This window comes from Podarcis filfolensis (genome assembly GCF_964270895.1).
Source record: "Podarcis filfolensis genome assembly, chromosome: 4".
Lineage (NCBI taxonomy): Eukaryota > Metazoa > Chordata > Lepidosauria > Squamata > Lacertidae > Podarcis > Podarcis filfolensis.
Genome location: NC_139607.1, coordinates 72,321,114 through 72,347,636, shown reverse-complemented (window position 1 = coordinate 72,347,636; position 26,523 = coordinate 72,321,114). Strand labels below are relative to the sequence as shown.

Sequence of the window (26,523 nt, the reverse complement as noted above, 5' to 3'; positions counted from 1 at the left end):
GGAGCAGGTTGTCTGGATTGTTCTTCATTCCTGTTCCTCTAGTTTCCCAGACTGATGTCCTCCAGATGTTTTGAGCTGCAGAGGTCTGCTGGCTGGGGTGAATGCAAGTTGTAGTCCATAACATCTGAGATTTTCAGTTTTGTTTTGATGGGTTTTCATATTTATTATTTGGCAAGCATTTAACTTTTACGGATTTTGTTTTTTGCACCCCCTCCCGAGTTTTCCGGTGACAGTGAAAGAAAATAGTTTAGTATTGGTATTTGAGAAGAAAATGCTACTCACAACATGGTTTATTTTCCCTCTGTACAAACAATTACATACTTTACATAGATTTATGAGACGATGTATAAGGCAGGGTTTAAATTAGCTCTTAATCGCAATGTTATTCTGTTTTCTTGAAGGTAAATCCCAAGAAAGGCATAATGGTTGTAGGTTTTCAAGATGGTGTTGTACGCGTTATTGAACTTTTCGATCCAAAGGGACTTCCTGTTGTATCTGGACGGGACAAAGGAGCGCCTGCAGCCTTGCGTCTGAAACAGGCGTTCAAACCTCATACTACTATAGTAACAGCTTTGGCCTATGAGCGTAATGGAGAATTGCTTGCCACAGGGGTATGTTTCAACCAAACCTAAAAACTGTTTTGTTTTGAATGTTAGTGGAAATTTAATGCTGCAAATGCTGAGATGTAGATGATCAAACTGAACTTCAGATTGTTCATTACCTAAGAATTAAGGTCCAAGACCTTTTTGAAATGAGAGATTTTTGCTGATCCATACAAGTTTCAGTGTATAATGAGTCAGTTCAGAGAATTATTCAGGAGATTTTTTTGACACCTCTGCTCCTCACATCATCTTAGCTTCTTCTCTGCTCCTTTGAGGCCCAGCTCAGCGAGAACATTTGGCTGAGACTTTAAAAGAAAGGCTCGTTCCTTAAGGATTCATGGAAAAGTTTTAGATTTGATTTTGCGTGTTAAAATCATCAGTGTTGTATTTTTGTATACCGTATTTTTTGCTCTATAAGACTCACTTTTTCCCTCCTAAAAAGTAAGGGGAAATGTGTGTGCATCTTATGGAGCGAATGCAGGCTGCGCAGCTATCCCAGAAGCCAGAACAGCAAGAGGGATTGCTGCTTTCACTGCGCAGTGATCCCTCTTGCTGTTCTGGCTTCTGAGATTCAGAATATTTTTTTTCTTGTTTTCCTCCTCCAAAAACTAGGTGCGTCTTGTGGTCTGGTGCGTCTTATAAAGCGAAAAATATGGTATGTTCTGTGGTTTAAACCATGTCTTCTTCTTATGTAAGAATTGTTTGATTTTTAAAAGTTTTTTAAAGCCCTTTCTCTTAATTAGATTCATTACTGACCTTATTGTGGGTATTGGCTATAGATCACCAAGCCAGACTGAATATTGGATGATGATTTACTAGAGCAGATAAGGATGCTATGATTACTAAGATCCAAAATGGGTATCTCAAAAGTCATGCCAGACCAATCTGATTCCCCCCCCCTTTTTTATGGAGTGAGACACTTGGTGGATCAGGGCAATGCTGTGGACATAGTTTATCTTGATTTCAGTAAGGCTTCTGACAAAGTCCCCCATGATATTCTCGCGAGGAAGTTGGTAAAATGTGGGTTGAATGAGGTAACTGTTAGGTGAATTTGTAGCTGGCTGACTGACCGAACCCACAGAGTACTCATTAATTGTTCCTTGTCATCCTTATAACACTAGGTGCAGCTTTTGTATATCAAGGTTGATGCTAAAACAGAGGATTGTGTTGTGGTGGGACTCTGTTCTTTGTAGCAGCAGACTAGCATGGCTACTCTTGTGGAATGCATGGCTTTATTCATTCTTCCGTCTTTTCCTTCTCAGAGTAACGATAAAACTGTGTTCTTCTTTAACGTTGAAGAGAAATATGAGCCAATTGGCTTCCTCTCTGTCCCAGGGCCTGTTCAGGCATTGCAGTGGTCTCCTCTTTCTCATGTGAGTAGCGGTGTTTTTCGTAGTATTTGCATCTCATGATTTGTGTTGTAACACATTGCAATGCTGTGTTTATCCATTGGTGGTTATGTTGTCATCAGTAACTGGCATTTAACACTCCCCTCCCATGAAGCATTTCTGGGGCAGGGCAGGGACTGGGTCCAAGGTCCCTCTGTTCTTTGGGAATGCCCCAGTGATTCAACTCCCTTTCTATGCCAGCCTGGAGCTGGGGTAACTAATCCCCACCTCCACCCACCCCACTTTGGCATCAATGGGTGAAATTTAAAGTATCTCAAAATCTGCATGAGAAATATATAATGCCCACTTTCTGCACCGCTCACTTTGGCCAACATGAGCCATCAGGGAAGTGGTGGGTGATCTGCCGCTTCCATTCCTTCCTGTTTACAACTAAGTTTGTGCTTCATTATGGCAACAGTTGTCCCTGAGCTCTGACCTATTTTTAAGAACATAAGAATGTTTCACCATCACCGTCAAAACTCAGCACCATACACATGCCTGACACTTGTGTTTCATGTCCTTCTTCTGTAGCCTGAGAGCACGCTACTTATTTTCTGCAAGAACGGCATTGTTGTCCAGGTTCCTGCTCCAGACCCTGGGAATTACAACGCAGCAACCACCTATAGGATAAAAGACTTGCCTACACAATATTTTCGTTTCTGCAGCATAAAATCTCGGATTCTGGTAAAGCACCACAAACAAATAAGGAAATGCAATCCTAAGGAAAGATAGAATACTGAAGTAAGAAATGCTGAGCTCGTTAGTTATTGTGGTCCTGGATGTAAGACTGCAGCTAAGGACTTTGTAGCCCAGCAGAAATTATTTCCTAAAATATTAGGATCTGCACGTGTTGATTATGAATGTGTCTGCCTCCAGGATCAGAGAGGCCTTGCCTCTGAATGCCAACCGCTAAAGAACAGTGGCAGATGTGGGCTGTTGCTCTCAATTCCCAAACAGATAAAACTAAGCAATACACACACACACACACACACACACACACACACACACACACACAGTTAGTGAATGAAGTCCTATCTGTGGGCTTTGCAGACTTTGCCAGTGGGAGAAGGATGCTGGACTAGAAGGGATTTTGGTGTGATCAACACAGTAGTTTTTTAATGCTCTTTTTTTACTGGCTCTTTTAAAAAGCTTGAAGAGGAACTTGAACGCAGAGAAAAAGTGAGACTAGAGAAGGAGAAAGCAAAGCAGCAATGGATAAAGCAGCAACTGGATGAGGGGAAAACAATGGAAGAAATTGAATTTCCACAGGAAGAAGCTGTGGAAGAGGAACCACTGCCTGAAATCTACATCCCAGAGACTCCAAGCCCCATCCTGTGTGGGTTTTACTCTCGGCCAGGGAAGTTTTGGTTGTCGTTGGTAAGCCAATCTTTCTTTCTGTTTCGCAGATAACAAAATGAGGAGAGTAGTTTCTCCCTTCTTTTATGGTATAATGAGAATGCAGCTTAAATGGCCGAAGGAGCTGGCTTTTCACACTGTACGCTTTCACCTTGGTCTCAGTTCTATTTGAAAGCGGTTTGAGTTTTTTTGTTTCACATAGAGGGCTGCATAGCAACCTATCAGGACTTCAATAGTGGCATCACTACCATTGTCAATTTTGATTGGCAACCTCAGTTTTGCTGTCAACCTCAGGGGCAAAGTGAGATTAAAATCTAAACGGTGAAATGCAAAATGTAAAAACCACAAGATGCAAGAATGTCATGCAGAATCTGGATGTGTCTTAAACATGCAAGCATAGTTTTCACTCTTGTTTCTTTTCATTCTAGTGCTGTTCCCCATCTTTTGTTTAATTTTTTAAGCAGAATTGCAGGCTTATTTTTCTAAGGAAGCCCTTTACCTGGAGGTAGAAATGAAGTGTGTTTGCCTATAATATGGTATGAAATACAACTGGTGATGAAACCATTTTTGGGAAAGGAGGAAGTTTTAGTCTGGAATTTTCCAAACTGTAACAGATTAATTGGGGGGGGGGGAGAGGAGAAGGAAGGAATCAAGAAATAAAGTTAACAACTCTTCATAACTCACTGTTTCCTTTAGGGAGAGTATGATACTGGATTCCTGTTCCACTGTGCATTTTCTCATCAGCAAGGCGACAAAGAACCCGAGGCTCGGAAAGATGAACCTTTTGCCTATATTCATTTAGAAGCTACAGAAGACACTGCCATTAGACGGATTGTGTTTTGGTAATGCAGCTTTTACAGTATGTTGGTTGGTTTCATGGGTTGAGTTGGGTTTTTAAAATAAGTGTGAAACACTTGGTCTTTTTTGTTTGTTTTTCTTTTATAGACTATATGCCTGTGTATATATTTGCAGGAGCTGATCTCTTGATATAATGGCAGGCTGGTTAGCACTCAATGAGTGTCACCCCCTGAAAGTAGTATTTTGAGGAAATATTATGGAATACTATTAGACATACTGAGATATACTGAATTAGTTTAAGCTGTTACTTTTGCACCCTGGTCAGGGTATATAGCAGGACAAGAAATAAATTTCCCCTTTTCATACCCTTCTTTATAAAAGCCCAAGCATTTGGATTTTAAAAGATTGAAATGATTTCCATACATCCAGTAGCAAATGTGGTGCCAGACTAGCTCAGGGGCCCCTTCCCGCTGACCCAATGGTTCTCTTTTCACCCTCATAATGTATATGGGGTTGCGGCACTCATCTCATTTTATTGGCCGAGGGAGCCAGCGTACAGCTTCCGGATCATGTGGCCAGTATGACTAAGCCGCTTCTGGGAAACCAGAGCAGCGCACAGAAATGCCATTTACCTTCCCGCTGAAGCGGTACCTATTTATCTACTTGCACTTTGACGTGCTTTCGAACTGCTAGGTTGGCAGGAGCAGGGACCGAGCAATGGGAGCTCACCCCATCACAGGGATTCGAACGAACGACCTTCTGATCAGCAAGTTCTAGGCTCTGTGGTTTAACCCACAGCACCACCTGCGTCCCAGGGCTTATAGCCATGTAAAATTCGTCCATCTTGGCTCAGCTGACTAAATCCTAGCTGAGCTTGGATGTGGGAGTTATGCTGGCATATCTTTGGTTGAACCAGGATTCAACCTAGCCTGGCTGTGCTAGGAATCGGTTGTTTGAGCCTGAATTTCTGGATCCTAACTTGCACATACCAGTAGATCTTGGGTTTGGATTGCTCCCTTAGATATCCATTTCGCATGGCATTGTGGAGAAAGTAATCACCCTCAGCTGTTTATGTTTTGATTACTTCCACAGCTCCACCGGCTTGCTAATGATCTGTGGCATGCAGGATGGAGCAGTACGGATCTATGCTCTCCATGAGAAATGGCTCTCAAAGGACAATATAGCTGGATATTGGTCATACAGCATGCATGATAATAACTATGGGCAAATTCAAGGCATCTGTCCAAGTTTTGATGATCGCTTTCTTGTGACCTGTGGAGCAGATGGCAATATCTTTACTTATAACATCCTTTCAGCTGAGGAGGTTAAGAAAGTACTAAAGGCTAAGGTGCCCTCTCCAAGGGTAAGTAACAGCCAGGAAGATAGGCCTTATTTCATATTTTAAGTGTGCAATTATTGGGAAACTTTCAGCTGTTTCTCCTTGATGAACATTTTTTTCAATCTCCTTAGGGTTGGGCAGCGGGGAGGTTGATTACTAGAAAGACACCATTGTGTCTTTTATGTCCTATATGAATTATAGTACTATGCTTGTGAGGAGCTGCATGCAATTCCAACCTAACTTCAGGAACAGCCATGCCAACTGTTGACAGTGCCATCAATTGTTTGATTACATTCTTCCACAGAGAGGCCTTGAAAGAGAGAGACCAGCAGAAGATATTGAGGATCCTACTGCCTACAGGTAAAGCTGCCGAAAGATAGACTTTGCTTCTGAATTCCTCATGAGGAACGGGTTTTGCTGAGAGCCTCTTTGAAATGGCAGTTCACCCTCATCCGGTGTGGCATATTGACAAGTCATGTTGCTGAAGCTATTTCCTCAAATAGCTCTCTCAATTCTGGTTTGGTGCCTGGGATGCCAGCAGTGGCGTAGCGTGGGGGGTGCAGGGGGGGCCGGCCGCACCGGGCGCAACATCTGGGGTTAGGGCAAATCCACGGGTTAGGGGGCGCAAATCCACGGGTTAGGGGGCGCAAATTACTTGCCTTGCCCCGGGTGCTGACAACCCACGCTACGCCACTGGATGCCAGTATGAATTTAGAGGTCAGATCTACATGACTTCTAGATAAGCACTCTCTACTCTGTTGAAACAGTTCTTTAATGCATAAAGGTTTCAAACCCACCCAGCCCACCTCAAAAGCCACTGTTGGCTTTGTCAGGATAATTGTGTTGCAGCTTCTGTCATTTGCTAGCTCCATCTAATAGTTCAGTTCTATACAAATTTATTTGTTTATACAACACTGTCCCAAAGAGGCTTATTATCCGAATATTGCAAAACTGGATATTTTGTAGATAGAATCATAGAATTGTAAAGTTGCAGGGGACCCCAAGCTGTGTAATTTTTGCTGTAAAAAACCTTTATTACATAATGAAATGTTATGCTTTTCTCTAGGCCCACTTCCAGAGTTTAGGTTTAAACTGCTCCATCTCCTCTCTCTTTATTTTCTCACGTTTCTAGTATTGAAAATGCAAAGCAAAAAAAGGAACACGATTATATAATGAGGATAGCAGAACAGAAGAAATCTATTAAGAGACAAGAACTAAGCACTCTAAGGGAGGAGTTTCAGAATTTGCTCCAAATGAACCGTCAGCTGCCATCTCACATGCAACTTCACAGAGCAGTATGTATGGTTTTTCTTTCTTTAGAGGTACAAATTAATGCCTTAGTGTGGCTTGTATTTTTGTAATGGGTCAATGTTTATTTTGTTTTATTAGGATCAGGTCATTTTGCAATTTAAATAAAACAACCAGCCAAAAGTGAGTCCACTGCTTCTGTGTTTACTCCCAATAGTTGAAACAACAAAGCCTGCTATTTTCTTAAAAAGAAAAATGCCTGTTTTGCTTTTTACAGTTGTGCTTTCCATGCATTTCTTAGTTTAGCCTTGATAGTTTTCAGATTCACAGTGTGTTTGAATTGCTTTGTCCTATAAAGGTGGTTCCAACCTTTTTTCCATGGTTAAAGTATTTAGCCCAGTACTCCCCAAGGAACAGCTTGTTGGAACACCGAATACCAGTAAATTAGGAGGGTATTCATGTCATTTTACCATGCATATAAAGTGTAAAGCAGATTAAGAACTAAAAGGTTTAGCTTTGGTTCCATGTATATGTAGAGATTGACTAATACATTCAGGTGATTGCTTTGAACAGTGAATCTTACAAGTGGACATCATTGGGAACAGTTTGGAAGTAGAGAAATGAATTAGCTGAGGCGCGACTATGACTGCTTTAAAATATTGTTAAGGTTGCTGACTGGCTATTTCTAAATTAAGCAAATTGCTGATGGCAGTTAGGATTTCACCAGTATTTTTATTTCTTCCTTCATTTTATTTAGAATACATTTATCTCACTCTATAGCTCCAAAAGGCTCTAAAAACCTGCTTGCAAAAAGATAAAAATAAAATCACAATCTATCTAGCACGGGAGCAGAAATTACATCTTGCCCTCGGTAGAACTATTCAGGAGGAGAAGAGGTGATGCATTCTGGTGATGGCAAAGGGGGCGGGGAGAAACATGGGCATGGAACAGCACAGTCCTGTTTTGCCTCAGGTGATGAAACGGAATGGGCCACCCCTTGTTTGTAAACAGATGCTGGGGTACCTCTGATTCTGGATGCTTTTGGACTTCAGCTCCCATTATCCCATGCCATTGGCCATTCTCAATGGGGCTGATGAGAACTGTAGTCCAACAACATCTGGAGGGCCACAGTTTCCCCATATCTGCCTTGGACCATCATGATCCATCACATCCCAGCATCCGGAAGCACTGCTGAGAAGCAGAATAGACATCCAGCAAATGAACAAACCATCGTAACCACCATCAAATGAAACACTACTTTTTCAATACGCAGCAATTTGAGTTGGACCGCAGAATCCGTGCAGAGATGGACAGAAAGACCGCGCATAAGATCCGGCTCGTCCTAAAGGAATTGGCCTGGGAACAGGAGAAACATCGCATTGGGCTGCAGAAAGTAGAGAATCGGCAAGTGCCATTTCCCCTTGTCCTCAAATTTTGGGAGAGATTCTTCATTTGCTAAGATGTTATAGTTAAGCAAAGTTTTTATTTTATTTTTAAAAAGCTGGAAACTTTCCCTTGAAAACTGAAGTCTTTCTGGTATTACTCATTTTGCTTGAGAACATAAGAGAAGAACGGGGTAGGATTAGACCAGATGCCTCTCTTGCCCAGTGTTCTGTTCTCACAGGAGCCAAACAGATGCCTATGGGAGGCAGAGCAGCAGGACCTGGGGACTCTCCTGCTCCTGTTCCCCAGCAGCTGGTATTCAGAGGTATACCGACCTTCATCCTAAATAATAATAATAATAATTTATTTATACCCCGCCCATCTGGCTGGGTTTCCCCAGCCACTCTGGGCGGCTTCCAACAAAACACTAAAATACAATAACCTATTAAACATTAAAAGCTTCCCTAAACAGAGCTGCCTTCAGATGTCTTCTAAAAGTTTGGTAGTTATTTTTCTCTTTGACATCTGGTGGGAGGGCATTCCACAGGGCGGTGCCACTACCGAGAAGGCCCTCTGCCTGGTTCCCTGTAACTTGGCTTCTCGCAGCGAGGGAACCGCCAGAAGGCCCTCGGCGCTGGACCTCAGAGGTAATATATAGCCATCAAGACAGGTAGCCATTGGTAGCTTTATTCTCAATGAATTTACCTAATCCTCTTTTAAAGACACCCAGTTTGTGCCTTTGCTTGTGGTAGCAAATTCCATTGTTTAGCTATGTCCCCTGTGAAGAAGTGCTTCCTTTTGTCTGTCCCGAATCACCCACCATTCTGTTGGATGACCCTCACTCGGTTTTTGTGTTATGGAAGAGAAAGAAAAACTTCTCTCTGTCCACTTTCTTCACACCAGGCATAATTTTAGGTGCCTCTATCACATGCTTCCTCAACCTTGGCCCTCCAGATGTTTTTTGGCCTACAACTCCCATGATTCCTAGCTAGCAGGACCAGTGGTCAGGAATGATGGGAATTGTAGTCTCAAAACATCTGGAGGGCCAAGGTTGAAGAAGCCTGCTCTATCATGTCTCCCCTTAGTTTCCTTTTTTCCTAAACTAAAAAGACCTAAGCGTTGTAACCATTTCTCATAGGGCAGGTGCTGCATCCCCTTCATCATTTGGGTTGCCCTTTTTCTGACCTTGTTCCAGCTGTGCAACATCAAGAACTGTACATGGTGTTCCAAGTGCAAGGACACCCATAGATTTGTATGAAGGTAGATAAATAGGTACTGCTCTGGCGGGAAGGTAAACGGCGTTTCCATGCACTGCTCTGGTTTCAGTGTTCTGTTGCACCAGAAGCGGCTTAGTCATGCTGGTCACATGACCTGGAAAATTGTCTGCAGACAAACACCGGCTCCCTTAGTCTATAAAGCGAGATGAGCGCCGCAACCCCAGAGTCGCCTGCAACTGGACTTAACTCTCAGGGATCCTTTACCTTTATTATACAAATACCTTTTGTTTTTTATTTTCAGCCCCTTTCCTAAAGTTCGCTAACATAAAATCTGCCTGATTCACAGCTGCTTCACACCAGGTCAATACACTTGTAAGCAAGCGTAAAGTGATGATGCACATTGGGGCAAAGAATCCCTAATTTTGCATATAAACGCTAAAGGGATCTGAGCTGACAGTTACAGACCAGGAAGGGAGTTCTTTGGGTGGCACAGAGAAAGAGAACTACGCAATGCTGCAAACTCCATCTAATTTTAGCTCTAGCCCTTCCGAGTGGCTGCCATGTAGTCCTTGACTGATTAACCTGGAGGGAATGCTGCCTTTGACAGAAAAATGGTTTCTAGACCCTGGCATAGAGGCTGTTGCTGCTTGGTGGATCCCTGCCAAGACAACTTTATGGAGCAGAAAATGTATTAAAAAAATTAGATCTTTGCTTTGATTCCTCAGGTTTCGGGCCAGTTTGGAATATGACACCATTGTGGTCTGTGCCATGAGAAGCAACCACCGAATCTCCACGTACAGACTGTTGTCGATCTCAGAAAAATTGTACAATGTCAGTAAGCAAAGTCAAGCAGCGAAAAGAAGGCAGAGCAAGTATGACCATAAAGGAAAAGACACAGACCAAAGGACAGAGACCCAAAAGGATGCCAGTAAGGGTTTGAAAACATTGTGGCAGAACTATCACAGCCATAAGATAATATTTTTTCCCCAGCCTTCATCTTATATTACTTGTTATGGTTCTATACCAGAGGGTTTGTCAGATGGTATCCTCACACTATATTTCAAAAAGCAGTTCCCTAGCGCTGCTCAAAAACAGAGTTTCCCACATTGCATTGAATGTCAACAGTTTCCTCCACAAGCACAATACTTTCTTTTTCTTCTTGGTGAAATACTGTGATTTTTTTTTTAATATAGTGGAGTAGCAAGTGCCTAAGCAAGTAGGTCACTGGTTCTTCAGAAATATACCGGGTTTGCAGTTTATCAGAGCAGATGGTAGAGCTGCCTTTGACTTGTCAGCTTTTAGCGCTGACAAGTGCTACAAAAGTGCTGTCCGGTCAAAATTGTACTGTATGTGTTTATTGAGGGCAGACTCCATGCCAATATGTGACTCTTTGCCAGCTGTGCGATCGTACCCATATTTTTTATTTAGTTTTTCTATATAGTGCTAACACATGTGGAACACTGTCATGGGATTGTACATCACAGGCTGGTAGATAATAATTATTATTAACAGTGCCTAGGAAACCTTGCTTTTATTTTTTAAGGGAAATGGCTTTTAAGTGGTCCGGAGTAGCTAATGGATAGTTCCTCCATGGGAGCTAGGAAATTGTTGGATTCTGTCAGAGTTTAGAAAGTGACAAACGCACACACACACGCGCGCGCGCACACACACACACACACCAGCTAAGATGAGGGTGCTAATGTAAAAGCTGTATGTATGTTGGTCTGTGTATAGAAAAAGAAGGGCAGAGAGAATCACAAAGTTAGCAGAAGGCTAAAAGACTATTCAGATAAAGGTTGCCTCTCTCTGGCAATGTGATGTGGGGTAGCCAATCTGCTACTTGATAAGCCAATGGTTTGCTGCTTGCCTCCATTTAGGTGCTTTTTGTCTATTTGTTAATAAACCAAATCTATGTTGTGAGCCTCCAGTGCTCTCTCCTTCAAAGGAAGCCAACTTATAAAGTGTTGCCCCTGGAACTCTCACCGGCCAGAAAAGTGGAGAATTTGTTCCTTGGCTTAGTTGAAGGCAACCAGTAAAGGTGGTGGTGTTTTGATATAGAAGGATTATTACAATGACTTTTCTTAACATTTAAAGTAATGCTGAAATAATGTTTTAGGCATTATTTATTAGATTTATATATCACTTTTCATCAGAAGATCTCAGAGTGGTTCACAAGATAAAATCTGGGACAAAGTCCCTCCTGCACACAGAAGCTTAGGTGGGCTTTGCATTTTACAACATTGAGGGGCCATAGTGAGAATTCCTCAGATGCTATCTTTGCAAAGAGCAGGAAATATCAGAAGATGTCATTTAAAACCTACTTTTGTGAGGAAATCCCTTGGGGCCAGCTCGTTTGGTATTCAGCAAGCTGAATTTGGAAACTGTTCCCATGAAACAACATTTTTGTCAAAGTGGATGTAAATGCAGCACTCTACTAAGACAACCCTGTGAGGATGATATGGACAGAAGCATGTTACTTTATTTTTCTTCGCATTTGTGCAGAGCCAAAATTTCCAGCCCAGGCTTCTATTAGTGAAGAAGAAGTGGATTCAGAAAAGCTGCAAAAAAAGGGGCATCCACACACGGTGGCAAGCCGCATTGTTGAAAATCGAATGGAAAAACTTAGAAAAATTATTGAAAAAGCAGACAGAGCCAAAGCTAAGATCCAACAAAGAAGGAATGAATGGGATGAACTGTGAGTCAGAGTAAAAAAAAGAAAAGAAAAGACTTTTTAAATGCTCATCGTTGGTGGATGTTGTTGATAAACAAATAGTAATCATACCTGGCCCATATTACTTCAAAATGTTATCGTGGCGTGGTATATGGTCTCATATCTCCTCAAAGTAGAGACCCAAAGGAGTGACCCCATTGCTAGTGGCAAAGCCTGTCCTTATTATAAGGCAGGCTCTTGACCACACCCACAGCCCAGCTGTATCCACTCAGCCAGCAACCAAACACACACACACACACACCCCGGCAATCAGCTAGACAAACTTCTTACATGCAGGCAGGTGGCAATTACATCAAGAAAGACAGACTTGCTTACTGGGAGAGCAGACCTGGCAAGGGTCAGGCTGGTGCCAACCATCCCCTCTGGGCTTAGTCCTCTTCTAAGTCTGTTCTCCAATAATGCCTCCATGTGAATTAGTAGGAAAGGGAGTTAGAACATCTTACAGACCAACCAGATGCCTATGGAGAGCTTGGAAGCAGGAGCTCAGTACCACAGCACTCTTCCCTGTTGCCATTTGTATTTCCTCCCTTCAATATAAAAGGGTTTCAGTCTGTTTCCTGCTGCCTCCGCATGAGATGAGAGCTGGGCAGTCACAGTGCCGCAGCTTCTTTGATGAATGAAACGCTATAAAGTGAGTGAGTTGATGCTGCCTGTTGGACTGATAGCTTTTATCTTCACCGGTGCTTGTCAGATTCAAGAGCAAACCAAGCGATGACTATGAGGACCCCCAAGATGTAGAAAATATCAAAGAGGCCCAACAGAATATGGGGGACTTCAAATTGAAAACGGCTACTAACTACAAAATTCCTGAACACATGAGAATGAATGCTGACAAGAAAACTCATCAGTTGGCATCTTTAGAAGTGGCTGTAAGTATATTCTGCCCCCCCCCCCTTTGGATTGTGTGATTCCCTCTGTCCTCTCCTAAGCATTTGCACTGGAAGGCAGAGAAACTTTCTTCCTTCATAATTTCATAAAATGTATATACCACTTGATTGTAAGAAAGAACTCAAAAGTAGTTTAAAAAAACAAATAAAACCATAACATAACTAAAAAAAGCTATTTAAACCATCCCATTCCTGATTTAATTTTCTGAGTGCTGTTGCTTCTGTACTTCAAATCGTATCACCCATGCACAAGACAGAAGTATTAGCAGACTTGGGGGAAGCCTGAGTTCCGTAGAAGTTCAAAAAATATTTAGGGAAAAAGCCTCCCCACTAATGCTGCCTGATCATGGAGAGCAAGAAAGTGGAAAACTGGATGAAGTGAGCCACAACTGGCAGGCCCAAGTCCAGGTGTGAAGTTGAGGCCTGGGTTGGTATGTAGTAGTTATTTTTATTAATACTTCTAGGACTGAGCTAAAGGAGGCAGGTGAGTGAGATAACAGGACGCCTATATGAATGAATACAGGATTCCCCCCCCCCCCGTATAATCCTGCCTCTGTACTATAAATAGTCATCTTTAATGCAATATCTGGAGTGGTAGCTGTATTAGTCTGCTACAGCAAAAAACCCAATAGTCTTCCAGCACCTTATAGACTTAACAAATTTAATTATGGGATAAGCTTACATGGACTAGAGTCCACTTACTTATTCAGATCCTCTTTTGTGGCAATATATATACACATGGGAAAATGGGGAGGGGGTTGTAAGCGGTGAAATCAGATAGAAATGGAATGCAAAATGTACAGATAGTGACAATTCAATTTGAGTTAGAATGTATACAAATAAATATGGAGACATTATACAACAGCAGTTATAGATGATAAAATAATCACTCTGGCATACTGAGCAAATGAACATCTGTAGTTGGAAAGCAAACCTTTGTCTCTATTCAGACCCAAATGGCTTGAGTTGAGTGTTTTGATGAATTGCAATTCAGCAGTTTCACACTGGAGTCTCCTTTTGAAATTATTTTGCTTAGGTAGTGCTAAGAGCGGAAGCAGAGTGTCTTGGTGGACGGGTTCATGAATATTGACGTAATGCGAGTTCCTTAATGCACCCTCCTTTCAGATACACGATAAGAAACTGGAAATGAACAAATGGATCGTGTCCCTCCGAGACCTCAAGGTGGCTATTATTGAAGAGATCCAGTGTGTGGTGCAAGAACTGAAAAAAATCCAATCATCTCTCCACCCATCCAAACATGTCCCTGTTCCTCCAATTCCCCAACTCCTTCCTGAAGAGACTCCAGAGAAACAGTTCCAGTATGACACTGAAATGCTCATGAAGTTCAAACATGACCTGGAAGAGCGGGCCAGGCTCAAGGACATGGTGCCAGTAGCTCCTTCAGGAGAGGGCGGAGGTCTAGGGGGTTTCGGAGGAGGCTTTTATCGTGCCCCTTCAATAAAGGACTTAGAAGCTGCCATGCGGTCGACAAGTTTGAAATCGATGAAAATAGCATCTGGAACTGCTGCGCAGACAGTCAAATCTTTTGAGTTTGAGGCAGTGGAGCCTACAGACTTGGAACTGGAAATCGAAAAGAGGGCGGAGATTCGGAACATTTATATGCAAGAGGTTTTGGTCAAGAGGGTAAGAGAAAATATTTCAAAGCCGACTGGCCGTATTCTGCTCCCAAGTGAAGTCTTTTAAATTTGTTCCTTGGTGGATCCCGTTTCCTATCGGTCTCAAGTTAATTTGCACAAACCAACTAAAAATAGCTTTTAAAATGGTACCAAAACTACATGCAATTAAATGTAGGTTTAAAAACACTACAGAATCAATGCGTTTTCACCCAGCTGGAAAAGCTTCTCAAAATAAAAATGTCTTTAATTTTCCAAATTTTTGCACGCTTTGATACGTCAGACAACTGGTCCACTTCTGCTAATGATAATATGAAAGCAAGGAGAATTTTGTATTTAGCCTTTATTTAGCGTATCATGATTGTAACGTTCCTATCCAGTTTCTAAAGTAAATTTGAACTATGTCAGCAGTTGTGAAAAATTCTGTGGATTTTCATGTTCAAATCTCTGATTAATCCCACATCAGTGAACTGCGTGAACTTGGGAGAATTTATACTATTGACCCAGCCACCAGTCAGAATGCATGCTTTAGAAGTAGACGAAAAACTGTATCCCTAGGCTGATACTTGCCTTTTTTTGGACAAATGTCAATTTGGAAGGAAATGGCTTCAGACTGTTCTTTAGCTTCACTAATTACTATTTTAGAATGACAACAATATTGCAGGAAACTGTTAATTTAGTAATGAGGCACAGTTAAAACTGTTCATTTAATACAGTAGCATTGTTGACATTATTCTTCTACTCCTTTTTTGAGTGCTGCTTCTGACTTAACACTCTCTCCAGGTTCATGAGCTCATGATTACCTTTGATGCTGAGCTTCGCCTTCTTCGTCACCAAAAACTGAAGTTGGACATAATGATGAAAACTGCTGACCTACGCCACATCACTTGGTTTCAAGAGCTGCTTCTCCTGAAGAACTTTGAGAAACATGAGAACATTCTCCAGGAACGTGTCAACAGCCTTTCCAGTGAGGAGGAGGAAATGCAAGTATGCATGGCGTATAAAAGGCTTTGGGTTTTGAAGTTCCTGATAAGAGACCTTCCTCTGCTGGTTTTAGAGGGCCATTCTAGATGTGATAGGGACAGCCCTCATCAGTGGAGACTTCTGCCCCCCAAAAAGTGCACAGGTGGAAGGAGTTGTAGGCAGGATAGCTTAGTTGGTAGACCATAAGACTCTTAATCTCTGGATCATGGATTCAAGCCCCACATTGGGTGAAAGATTCCTGGACTGCAGGGGGTTTAGACTAGATGACCTTTGTGGCTCCTTCCAACTCTACAATTCTAGGATTTTCCCCGATGGCTGCCCTATGGCAGCCCGATGGCTGGCCGAGGAGCCTCTTCAGACAGGGGAGAAAAGTGCTTCTGTCCTCTCTTACAGATAAGTCCTCCTTTCATCCCAGTAGCTAAGCAAACTGTAATAGTTGTGTCCATTGCTGCTCACGTGGAGTTTAAATGCTATTTTTCTTTCTTTGAAGCACAAATTAAATAGCTATCTTGCACAAATTGAGGAAAAGAAAGCAGAGATTGCAAAGCTCCAGGAACGAGAGAAGATCCTTTATGCCACTTTCCAAGCGTCTTTGGGGGAAAACAACAAATTTGCTAATTTCCTCACTAAAGTCCTAAAGAAGAGGATCAAGCGTGTTAAGAAGAAAGAAGTGGAAGGCGAAGGAGGTAGGAAAGACTGTTTCATGTCGATGTTGCCCCGTATACCTTTTGACCAAATTCTACATTGCTGTGGAGGCAGAACTAAACTATGCGTGTCCCACCTTGTGACCTCTGCTCAGTGTATTCACCCCGTAATCTCAGCCTTAGTCTCAATCTAGTCCTCTCAACAGAAGCCTATGAGTTGGCTTGGCTTTGTTGGTTCTGCAAATTGCTTTGTGCTGCCTGATCAGTGATTAGCAGCGGGTATTGGACACTTCCTTCTGCCGTTTTAATGGCTGCATTGAGTTCTCTGAATATTACCTTGGTGACCCCCGTGATGAAGGAGCTTGCTCTCTGGGCTGTGTTACTTCAACAGGAGTTGCCTGTGTGACAATGGTGCTTTCTTATTCCAGATGAAGATGAAGAGAGTGAGGAAGAGAGCGATGAAGAGTCTAGTTTGGAGAGTGATGAGGAAGAGTCCGGATCTGAGGATGAAGTCTTTGATGACTCTGTTTGTCCAAAAAGTAAGTCATGTTCACCTCCTCCTGCTAATACCAAGTTTCATTTAATCTTTGGAGATGGCTGTGTATCAGCCTTTGAAAAGAGATTATTCACTTGAGATTTAAGGAGATGCTGCTACTGTCTGGGCCATCTCCTTCTATCTGCTTTGCTTATATGTAACTTAGAATATCAAGAACAGGCGACATTCCAGAAGCTCAGCCTCCTTCATATTTATGATATATATAGTAGCTCTGGATTTTTAGGGCGGCTTTGCTAATATAGTAGCTGGTATGTTAGCAATATAAAGGAGTTAACACTAGACAAATACCAATTTATGTATGATATGAAGCCTTGATGTCTTTTCCCGAGAGGACAGGGAAGCCCCAGGGAAGAATTTCACACTCTTACTGAATTTTAATTTTCTAAGTGTTACTTATCTGTATAGGAATCCCTAGTGGCTCAAACTTTGGTCTAAGCCCTTTGCTGCCATCTAATGGTGTGAAGCAATAATGTCCCGTTACCAGACTTTGATTTCTCAAAAATAGGTTTGTAAATCTTCAACAAAACCTACAAGTGACCTATTTTTGTTTATGCAGATTTAGGTAATTCAGTATCACAAGTCCCCTATAAACAGGCCTGTTACACTGGGGCTGATGCATTCCTATTTGTCAAGAGTTGTGTTTTGTAAATCAGTTTCTGAATCAACATATTTACACATAGATATTGCTGAGCAACCTGTCTCCATGAACCTTGGAGGAAAACTTGCAATCTCAGAAATCCCACCTTCTGACATTACACTGCTAATCAAATCAGCTGTTGTCAGGGAGAATTACCCTGTTCTGGTGAAATGGCACAACTGCTGATGTGTGCATCTCTCTGTGTGTGCTCTGCTTCCATTCCTGGAAAATACAGGTGGAATTGGGAATTCCCCAAGTCTATAACCCTGGAGAGCTTTTGCCAGTCAGAGTTGGTCATACTGAGCTAGGTGAACCAATGCTCTGACTTTGTATAAGGCAGATTCTTATGTTTCCTGGGATGGTGGTGGTTGTCCGTGCTGTACATGGGGTGTGCGTAGAATTACAGAATTGTAGAGTTGGAGGGGACCATGAGGTCATCCAGTCCAACCCCTTGCAATGCAGGAATTGTTTGCCCAACATGGAGCTCAAACCCAAAGCGTACAAAAAAAACCAATCAAAGCAGTTGCTTAATCCGGACTCTTCCTCTTCTCAGATTGTGACGAGGCACTCTTTGAAAACACACTCCAGCTCCGAGAAAAGCGGCTGGACATTGAGGAGGCCTTGGTGGAGGAAAAGAAAACTGTTGAAAATGTCAGAAAAGACTATGATTTCTTGGCCAAGAAGGTACAGTGACTTCTTTCCAGTTCAACCCAACAGGAATCCTGCCATTTCTTGGTGCCTGGTTTTGCTGAGGGATGTGGCCATGGCGGGTAACCCGTCACATGAGTCCTTTGCCAAGGGCAGAACCGCAAGACGTTCTGATTCAGCCCATGGTTCTCTATCCCAAAAGGATCATGTGAAGCAACTCTTCATGAAACCATGGACGGATTGGACCCTGCAGCTCATATTCATCACAGTTTCATGCTGATTTAGGACTTCATGGCAAGGTCTTGCTGCTTGAATTTGGATTTTTATTTTATTTAATTTTTTAAGGTGAAAGTAGTAGCAGCCAGCCTAGATGCAGCGGATTGGGAACTGGAGGCCTATCAGCGGGAGAAGCAGCAGAGACTGAATGAGCTCTATGTAGTTGTGCCTCTAAAACTTCACCAGGTAACAAATCAACCGGGGCTCCTGTTTCCGACTTTGACTTCTTGATAACCAAAATATTCTGCAATAAGTTGCAGTAGGCATTGAATTGTTTTCTATGGTAGGCAGGGAAGACCAGCAGGAAAGACTGAAAAGCAAGCCCAGAGTCTAGCTCAGGGATAGCCAACATGGTCACCTCCAGATGCTGGACTACAACTCCCATCAGCCTCAACCAGTATAAGCCAAGGGTCTTCAGGGAACTGTAATCCAACAGCATCTGGAAGGCACTACATTGGCTACTCCTGGTCTGTATGAAGCGTGTCTCAGTCTAGCCTTCTCTTTGTCTCATTGACTTGCCCTTTCTTTTAAAAGGAAACCTGGGACTCTGGGGATTACATTTTATCCAGGGAGGAATTGCTGTCTGATTATTGCTCCCCCTGCCACCATGGACCCCTATTGCTCATAAGCAGCCTTGGAGGGTTACAGCTCATGGGCAAAGAGTGCCATGTGTACTTCGGAGGAATTTCATAGATGCAACAATGCCACACACTCTGCTCCAGAGACGTTTATAAGTCTGTGGTTATTTCTGGCAGGTGGAATATATCTCAAATGGAGAAATCCCTCCTGACCTCTCGCAGTCGTTGGTGTTTACCAACCAGTCTTTGGTGAACTTGCAGCAGAGGATCATGGTCCTGCAGGAGGAGAAACTAGAGCAGAGAGAACTCTATAAGAAGGCCCGGCAGCAGCACAAACAGCTCATTCGAGACAGGAGGGACATGATGCTTAAGATTGACCGTGAGTGTATGCTGGGTTTCCAGTTTCTTTTTATATGGTGTGTGAAGGCTTTTCCTCTCTGCATATCACACATGACTGACAATTATTGCTTGGAAGGTATACTCTAAGTGCCTTAGCTTCTTTCCACAAATGAAAGGACTGGCACAAAGCCTCAGTTTCAGAAGAAATGTGTATCTATTTCTACTTCTGAAAATGAGAGCTGAATGTTGCACAGAGACATTTGCTGTGTTTCCATATTATACATGGTGAAAAAGCATTCTAATGTAAAACACATGTGCAATATGAATGCATGCTACTGAGAACTCCCAGTTGACCATGCCTCCCTGTGGTGTGTGCCCATGTGAGAAAACATTTATTTTCCCCAACTTAATGTGTGAAGCAACCTAAAGGATTGCTGCAAACCTGAAATGAATCTAGGCGTGTAAAACATTTGAGAACCTTGTGGACCTCACCCTCTGCACTGTTCAACTTGCTTTGTTTCTTCCTTATTTAAAACATTTCTATCCCACCTTTCATTTTTTTTAATGGCCTTCTAAGGCATTTTACAAATTAGGTGGGGGTTTTGTTTTTGTTTTTTGCAAAAATAAAAAAATAGTACAGCCGGTAGGATGATTAGCTTAAAACAGAAAAATGACAGTATTGCCATTTAAAATGGCCTGAGCTGATAAAAAAGTCTTTGCCCAGTGCCTTAAAGCCACAAAGTTTTATGCCAGGTGATTTTCTCTGCAGAGAGCATTCTATAAGCTGGGCACCAAACTTAATTTCTGATGGTGTGTGGATACCTAGAGAAGGGCATCAGGCAGTTATATGCAAGAGAAAATGATCCTTCCAAACAGTGCTTAGCTTGCTTGGCAGTGCATAGGATTAGACTCTTTCCTCAGTGTGATTGATGCTGTGCCAACTTTGGAACGATATGTCAGAGCCACTTCAGAGGCTATTGTCACTGCTGCTGTGCCAGTGATGGCTTATTGCTGCACAGGGCTGGGTATAAAGACTTCTTGAGAGTGCAGCAGATTACCTGTGGATGGCTCTTGCGGCAAAGATCGCAACAGCTAAAATACTGGTAGGATTGAAGTATCTCATAAATCTGGTACAAAAAAGAATAACCACACCCACCTTTTCTGGTGGTATTCTGGAGATGGAAAGAACTTCTCCAAAGCCATGTCATCCATCATTTTGTTGCAATGCAAATTAATTTACCTGCACACTCCCCCAGATTGTGCTACCGCAAGCTGCACTGTTTAGAATTGGATTTTTGAATATGCACAGTAGTATTCTGTGTGTGTAGGTATACATATCTTAAAAAAGGAAAATAGGGAGAACACAAAGGCCTTAAACTCATCTTGCAGGATTGGAAGAGAAATGCAATGAGCTGATGATGCTGAAATTTGGCCGATTAGTGAACTTGGAAGCCCTGCAGACTCTTTCAGTTAACACAAATCTGGAAGAACTCAAAATGAAGATGATGGAAAAAGAGCAAACTCATGCTGCAGAATTAAGAAAATGGGAGGTAAGACTTGTTCTAAATCACATTGTGATGCAGCCAGGTGGCCTGCAAGTGTGACCAGGGGGTAGGGCTAGATAATAGACATGTAACATGAGGATTTCCTGTATGAAAATTGCCTTTTAGTCAGGAAAGAGTTCAAACCCTGGTTAAGAGGCAGAAGGCAATGTGATAATTGCATCATCATTATTTAGAAGATACACTTGTCAAGCAAAGAGTGAGGTATCCTGGACAAGTATCACACAAAGGAAGGGTATATTAGTTATCCAAATGCTCAGTCTGGAAAATCATGTATGCAGTGCTATGAAAATGTTTCCTGGCACGTCAGAACCATACAACTGCTATAATCTGGTACTGTGCCCTTTCTGTTAGGAAACCTGTAGAATTTACTTCGGTGCGTCTGTGCAAAGACTGAGACAGAACTACCCTCTCCACACCAAACCAAACCACTTGCAAGATATAATTTAGCCCACAATCTTTGGCCCCTGATAGGGGATCACAAGGGCCATAGGAAGCACTGGATCTCCTTCCCTGAAGTTGGGGAGAGCTATCCAATGTTTAATTCCCCTTTCTGCAGTCCTGGCCCCACCAGTGTCAGCTCCAAGATCAGTAGGGGTTATGTCAGGGCTGGATTGGCAGCATGCCCTGAAAAGACATGGCAAAGGCTGTGATGTGAGGTCCCCCCAAGATACCCTCATACAGGATATTGAACTAAGCCAGCTCGAGTGGATGTAGCTCAGTCCCAGTTATTTCACTCCCCTTGTTTCTGGTGTGTGAGGAAGTATTTTTTTTTTAAGAACACCCAGAAAAATGAAGGACCTTTACTTCCAACCTGCTGGCAAGAGCCCAGCACAGTATTTTATTATGTATAAAAAGATTTTGGTCCTGCCTTCTACTGTGCAACACTCAGGAGGGTAGCTGACAACAGTTTAAAATTGCAAGTTCTGTAACATGCTTCATGGTGTTTGCAGAAACACATGTCATTCTCTTTATCAGATGCCAACAGGTTTTTTGTGGCATTGAATGAGGTTTGTTGGAACTAATCAGAAACATGGTGAATTGCTAACCCAGGAACTCCTCTACTGCAGAGATTAAGAGAGACGGAGTTTATATGCAAAACTCCAGGCCCTCAAATCTAGGATTTGTAATTTGAGTGTAATCACAAGCACTTGCAAGGTTCCTTAGTTATTGCTGTTATTTTCTATGCACAAGTAGAGTGTGATAGCCCAGCTAATGTCCAGAGGGCCAATAATTTATCCAGGGCAGTGAGATCCAGAGGACAGTAGGAGCCAGTTTTGCTAAGGCAATGCTTCTGTTAACTCAAAACTGCTAATGGGGATGAATTTTGTTTTCGGCTAGTATGCAAAAAACTGATGACAGCCAAGGTTAAACAGCTCTTCAAGCCATGTGTCCCTCTTCTCCCCGTCCTCCCCCCGTTGTTCTTTGACCTGTTGGCTGCTATTACTCTGGCTCTGTAGCTCCCAGACCATGGCATTCTCATAGTTCTGCTTTCATATTTTTATCACTCCAGCAAATCTTTGCTCTGTTGCAGGATAAAATTGTTGACCTGCGTCAAGAGTTGATGATGGTGACACAAGAAAATACTGGCAAACTGAAGCAAATGAACACATTTTGTATGGAGAAGATGACACTTGAAACTAAGTTGGACGCACTACAGAATAACCTGGTATGTGCTGCTTTGATCACTTGTTCCTGACTAGCAAGCCAAATAAACATTTTTTTCGGGCTGCTTTAGAGGTTATAACTGTAAACTGACCCTACTAGCTTCTGTTCTACCTAGGGAGGGTGTTATTCATGTTCCTCAATAACCTGATCCACATTTTCTCTCTGGTTTATTCATCGTATTGAATGTGTGCCTGCATTTAAACCACATTGGGTGAGAGGAATGACACAAACCAATCACCAGAGGAAGTAATTTGCCCAGCATCAAGAAGGGAGTGAGCTCCTTGGTAGTATTACGGTCAAAAGTGTTGTAAGTGTTCTGTACCTGGAGTCTATAAGTAATGTCATTGTTTCGTCTGTGATTGAGGGCAGTTTTTGGCTTTTGTTTCTTCAGGGAGCAGAATTCCAAGGGCCTCGCAAATCAGATATTGAGGAGAAGGAGAAGCTGATTGCACTGGTCCAGTTACAAGCCCAAGAAGCTGAGGTCCTGAAAGAAGAAATCACTCTCCTAAGCAGGAAGGATGGCCGCATCTTTCCACCATCTCAGCCTGGATATCCTCAAGGTGGGATGCTGGATTAAATCCTTTTCATGTAGTTCCCTTGTTCTCATTTTTTATGCATATCAATCCTACTGCATGAGAATAATTAGCAAGCTAGCCCTTGAGATTTAAGTTTCATATGATGTGTCCTGGTCTTAAAGCTCTTCCCCTTTTGGCGGAAATTCTGGACCTTTTAATAACATAGGCCAGGCAGAATGTTGAAACTTTTCCTTGCCTTCAGTGATTTGATACATTGATGGGAGAAAGTTGCAGCTCTTGAATTTGTCTTTCATATGGCTGCTAAAGGCACAAGAGGCACTATTAAGAAAATAGTAGCAACCCCATCTATCTCTTTTACTTAGTGCCCCGTTGGCTTTGGGCACATGGGGACATGGTGTTGGTCAACCCAGGCAGCCTGGCCAAATGGTCATCGTTGATGAAGGCCGACATCTGGAGGGCATAATTAACTATGCTGTCTTAAAGTCTTCAAATAGATGTTTTACTTCCTGATCCAAATATATGCAAGATCAGGCACAATGGATATACAGCCTTGTCCTCCTAATTGGGCAATTAGTATCTTGATGCAGATGTGTCTCCATATCTGTACTTTCAACCTGGAACTGTGTTGTTGATAAATACTTATGAGATTGACAATAAAATCTGAGTCAATATAGCAATTGTTCTGATGTCCTCATTCAGCCCTGGAGCTGTTCACCTTATACTTTGTACTGAACTCAGCATTGCTTCAAATGATGTGCTTGCTATCTGGAGAATTCTCAGCTTTTTATATATACTAGTATATATATAAAAACACTTGGATTGATTTATTTACTTTTAAACACATTTCTGTGCCAGACTCTGGCTTCAAAGGGAAGCTATTACTTTAAAGAAACAAAAGGTCTCTTTCTGCTCCAGTAGATATTCATGATGCTTAATGAAATGGTTATAGGTAAAAACCATGTCCTAGATGACTCATCTTCCTATAGACTAGAAGCTGATCACATTAATACCCCTAAATTTGCACTGAAACCAGAAGCTTAAAATGTTTCATTTTGAGTGCTAAACTTTCTTCCTCAGTGTTGTCCATGATCTTAATGAGGTGTGTGTTTGTTGAAAAATAAATGCTAAGCGGACTGTATCATGAGGAAAGGAGGCTTTACCAAAGTATAAGGAACCTAAATAAAAGTTCAGTCAAAGGGAAGAAACAGTCTTTATTTACTTGATGAAGCATGGCATTGGTTTCATTATATAGGCACACTATCACAGAATCTGTGCTTGTATATATTGCTTGTTAATGCAGATAAATATGGTACCTACTTTATATCTGTTTTCCTTTGGCATTCTGCAATGAGATTCCTCCTGCTGGGAGGCAAGTAAAGACCCTTTCCCATAATCTCACCATTTAGAGACACCTTCTTGCAGCTGGAGAATGCAGCTCTTGCCCTTGTGCTTATTCTGTTGCTGAGAGTAGGAAGCTGCCTTTTCCAAGTCGTGATCTGATGGAAGTACATGCTGTTGCCTCAGTTTATCACCTCTTGCGCATGATGCCATTTCTTTCAGCGTAATTATAGAAGGCAGATACACATCTATTTACAAGTGCATAAATATATAAATAGAGATGTAATACAAAAATAAATAACCCTTTTTCTGTTTAGAATAGTCTTTGTAAGGCAATTAGTTCCCTAACTGGTGCCAGGAAGTGTCTCTAAGGGAACATGCAGTGGCAGGCTGTTCAGATGCTTCTCTGTGCTTCCGGCCAAGCAAGTGTCCACTGTGTTTGGGGGCCACACTTGTCGTTCATCTTGGCAGAAATCTGTCCTCTCTACGTCTTCAACTGGTACTAGACCAAGGCAGCAGGCAGAATCTGGGAAGACAAGGAAGGACAATGAAAGTGTGTCCTTGGTCAGATACCACTATTCTTCAAAACACTTTGAAAGGAATTCACTATGAAAATCCACCAAAAGAGCTTAAATCCCTGCTCTGGAGATCTTCCAGAAGGATTACTACAATTTGTCAGATAGCAAGCTATGATTGTATTACTGAAAATATAAAAAAATGAAGTGACATATACTGAAATGCTAAGAGTTTCTAGTAAAAGTGATGCCAGTGGAAAATGTCTGCAAATTCTGCCAGTTACTGATAAATTCTGAAAAATCACCAATTAATGACAAGTTTCTACTCTGATTTATTCCATTTGCCAGCAAAAGGCATATTAGTAAATGCCAAGTAACCCTTTGGTAATTGTTTTTGACATTTCAGACCTGAGCTACACTGTTATTTCATGCAGTCATTTCTGTTACACTAACACAAAAATGATTGTGTGAAAGAAGCCTGCATTAGTATAAAATACTTGACATTTTCCAAATCAAAATTCACTCTCTGACATTTACTGAAATTGATATAGATGCTTGCAGTTTTGAGTTGGAAGCACAGCAATGTCATTGGAAATTTGAATATGCTCCAGTTGGATCTATTGGATCTATCTTTCTAGGCCGTATATTTCAAATGCTTGAACATTAGTTTCTGTATATGCCACCATATATAACTTGCAAATAATGCAGAACTTTAACTGAATAGAAAGTCCATGACTACCATTCTCTCTGCTTTTCACATCAAGGTCCTGCCCTAGATGTAGAAATAATAATAATAATAATAATAATTTATTATTTATACCCCACCCATCTGGCTGGGCTTCCCCAGCCATTCTGGGCGGCTTCCAAAAAAATATAAAAATACTATAATACATCAAACATTAAAAGCTTCCCTAAACAGGGCTGCCTTCAGATGTTTTCTAAAGGTCTGGTACTTGTTGTTCTCTTCTGGTGGGAGGGCGTTCCACAGGGCGTTCCACAGGGAAGGCGCCACTACCGAGAAGGCCCTCTGCCTGGTTCCCTGTAACTTAGCTTCTTGCAGTGAGGGAACCGCCAGAAGACCCTCGGAGCTGAAAGCAGCAACTTTCCTCCAAAGGTTAATGCATAGCAAGCAACAGGAGCAAAAATATCCTTTTATGGTTTATGTCCCACTGACCTGTATGGAAGACAGGATCCTTCATGATTTCCTTAGTGGAGTTGCCCATTTTGCCTGGCGGCACAGAGTGACACAGGTCAAGGTATTGTTCACGATGATGGCAACTGTCATGTTGCTGAAGCAGCTGGTGTGTGGAGTCATCTGGAAGCCCATAGAGAAAAGAATTCTGATCTGGTCCAGGACTAGGTGACCTAAATTGCAGAGAAAAAGCAATTTGAGGACATCATCTTCCATTATGCTCTGATTAACTTCCTCATATACAAGTTAACTGAAGAAACAAAAAGGACACAGTTTGGCAGAATTCATACGTTCATTTCCATGCTCATTGTTCTAGGTTCCAGTAGGATATAATCTTACACAACAATATAGTATGCAATTTCAATTGTGTTGTGAATACTGAGCATTACATTTCACAGAGGTTATCAAGAGGATGAGGTTGCCATGTATTTTGGAGCAGACAGTGACTAGGTATGATAGGTGATTGA

General features: G+C 42.0%; 2 protein-coding genes across 10 annotated transcripts in view; one reads left to right on the top strand and one right to left on the bottom strand.

The window, feature by feature from the left end:
- CFAP44 (cilia and flagella associated protein 44) overlaps nucleotides 1-23,684 on the top strand; it is a 38,965-nt gene extending 15,281 nt beyond the window's left edge. Inside the window, exons 14-35 of one of the 2 annotated variants that reach the window (XM_083611808.1) lie at nucleotides 402-611; nucleotides 1,865-1,975; nucleotides 2,522-2,674; nucleotides 3,140-3,367; nucleotides 4,043-4,188; nucleotides 5,237-5,507; nucleotides 5,788-5,843; nucleotides 6,616-6,778; nucleotides 8,005-8,135; nucleotides 10,057-10,259; nucleotides 11,834-12,026; nucleotides 12,754-12,931; nucleotides 14,075-14,593; nucleotides 15,367-15,570; nucleotides 16,058-16,253; nucleotides 16,640-16,750; nucleotides 17,958-18,088; nucleotides 18,398-18,514; nucleotides 19,084-19,285; nucleotides 20,635-20,795; nucleotides 22,342-22,476; nucleotides 22,867-23,684. In XM_083611808.1, the coding sequence (XP_083467934.1) occupies nucleotides 402-611; nucleotides 1,865-1,975; nucleotides 2,522-2,674; nucleotides 3,140-3,367; nucleotides 4,043-4,188; nucleotides 5,237-5,507; nucleotides 5,788-5,843; nucleotides 6,616-6,778; nucleotides 8,005-8,135; nucleotides 10,057-10,259; nucleotides 11,834-12,026; nucleotides 12,754-12,931; nucleotides 14,075-14,593; nucleotides 15,367-15,570; nucleotides 16,058-16,253; nucleotides 16,640-16,750; nucleotides 17,958-18,088; nucleotides 18,398-18,514; nucleotides 19,084-19,285; nucleotides 20,635-20,795; nucleotides 22,342-22,476; nucleotides 22,867-23,052 (4,005 nt within the window). In that variant the 3' untranslated portion in view covers nucleotides 23,053-23,684. Of the gene's footprint in view, nucleotides 1-401; nucleotides 612-1,864; nucleotides 1,976-2,521; nucleotides 2,675-3,139; nucleotides 3,368-4,042; nucleotides 4,189-5,236; nucleotides 5,508-5,787; nucleotides 5,844-6,615; nucleotides 6,779-8,004; nucleotides 8,136-10,056; nucleotides 10,260-11,833; nucleotides 12,027-12,753; nucleotides 12,932-14,074; nucleotides 14,594-15,366; nucleotides 15,571-16,057; nucleotides 16,254-16,639; nucleotides 16,751-17,957; nucleotides 18,089-18,397; nucleotides 18,515-19,083; nucleotides 19,286-20,634; nucleotides 20,796-22,341; nucleotides 22,478-22,866 lie in introns of those variants that run through there. The other variant, XM_083611809.1, reaches the window with a different exon arrangement.
- A 518-nt stretch (nucleotides 23,685-24,202) lies between these two features.
- BOC (BOC cell adhesion associated, oncogene regulated) overlaps nucleotides 24,203-26,523 on the bottom strand; it is a 75,170-nt gene continuing 72,849 nt past the window's right edge. For all 8 annotated transcript variants that reach the window (XM_083611815.1, XM_083611814.1, XM_083611813.1 and 5 more), the window contains 2 exons: nucleotides 26,039-26,229; nucleotides 24,203-24,875 (listed from right to left, as the gene is read on the bottom strand). In XM_083611815.1, the coding sequence (XP_083467941.1) occupies nucleotides 24,694-24,875; nucleotides 26,039-26,229 (373 nt within the window). In that variant the 3' untranslated portion in view covers nucleotides 24,203-24,693. The remainder of the gene's footprint in view (nucleotides 24,876-26,038; nucleotides 26,230-26,523) is intronic.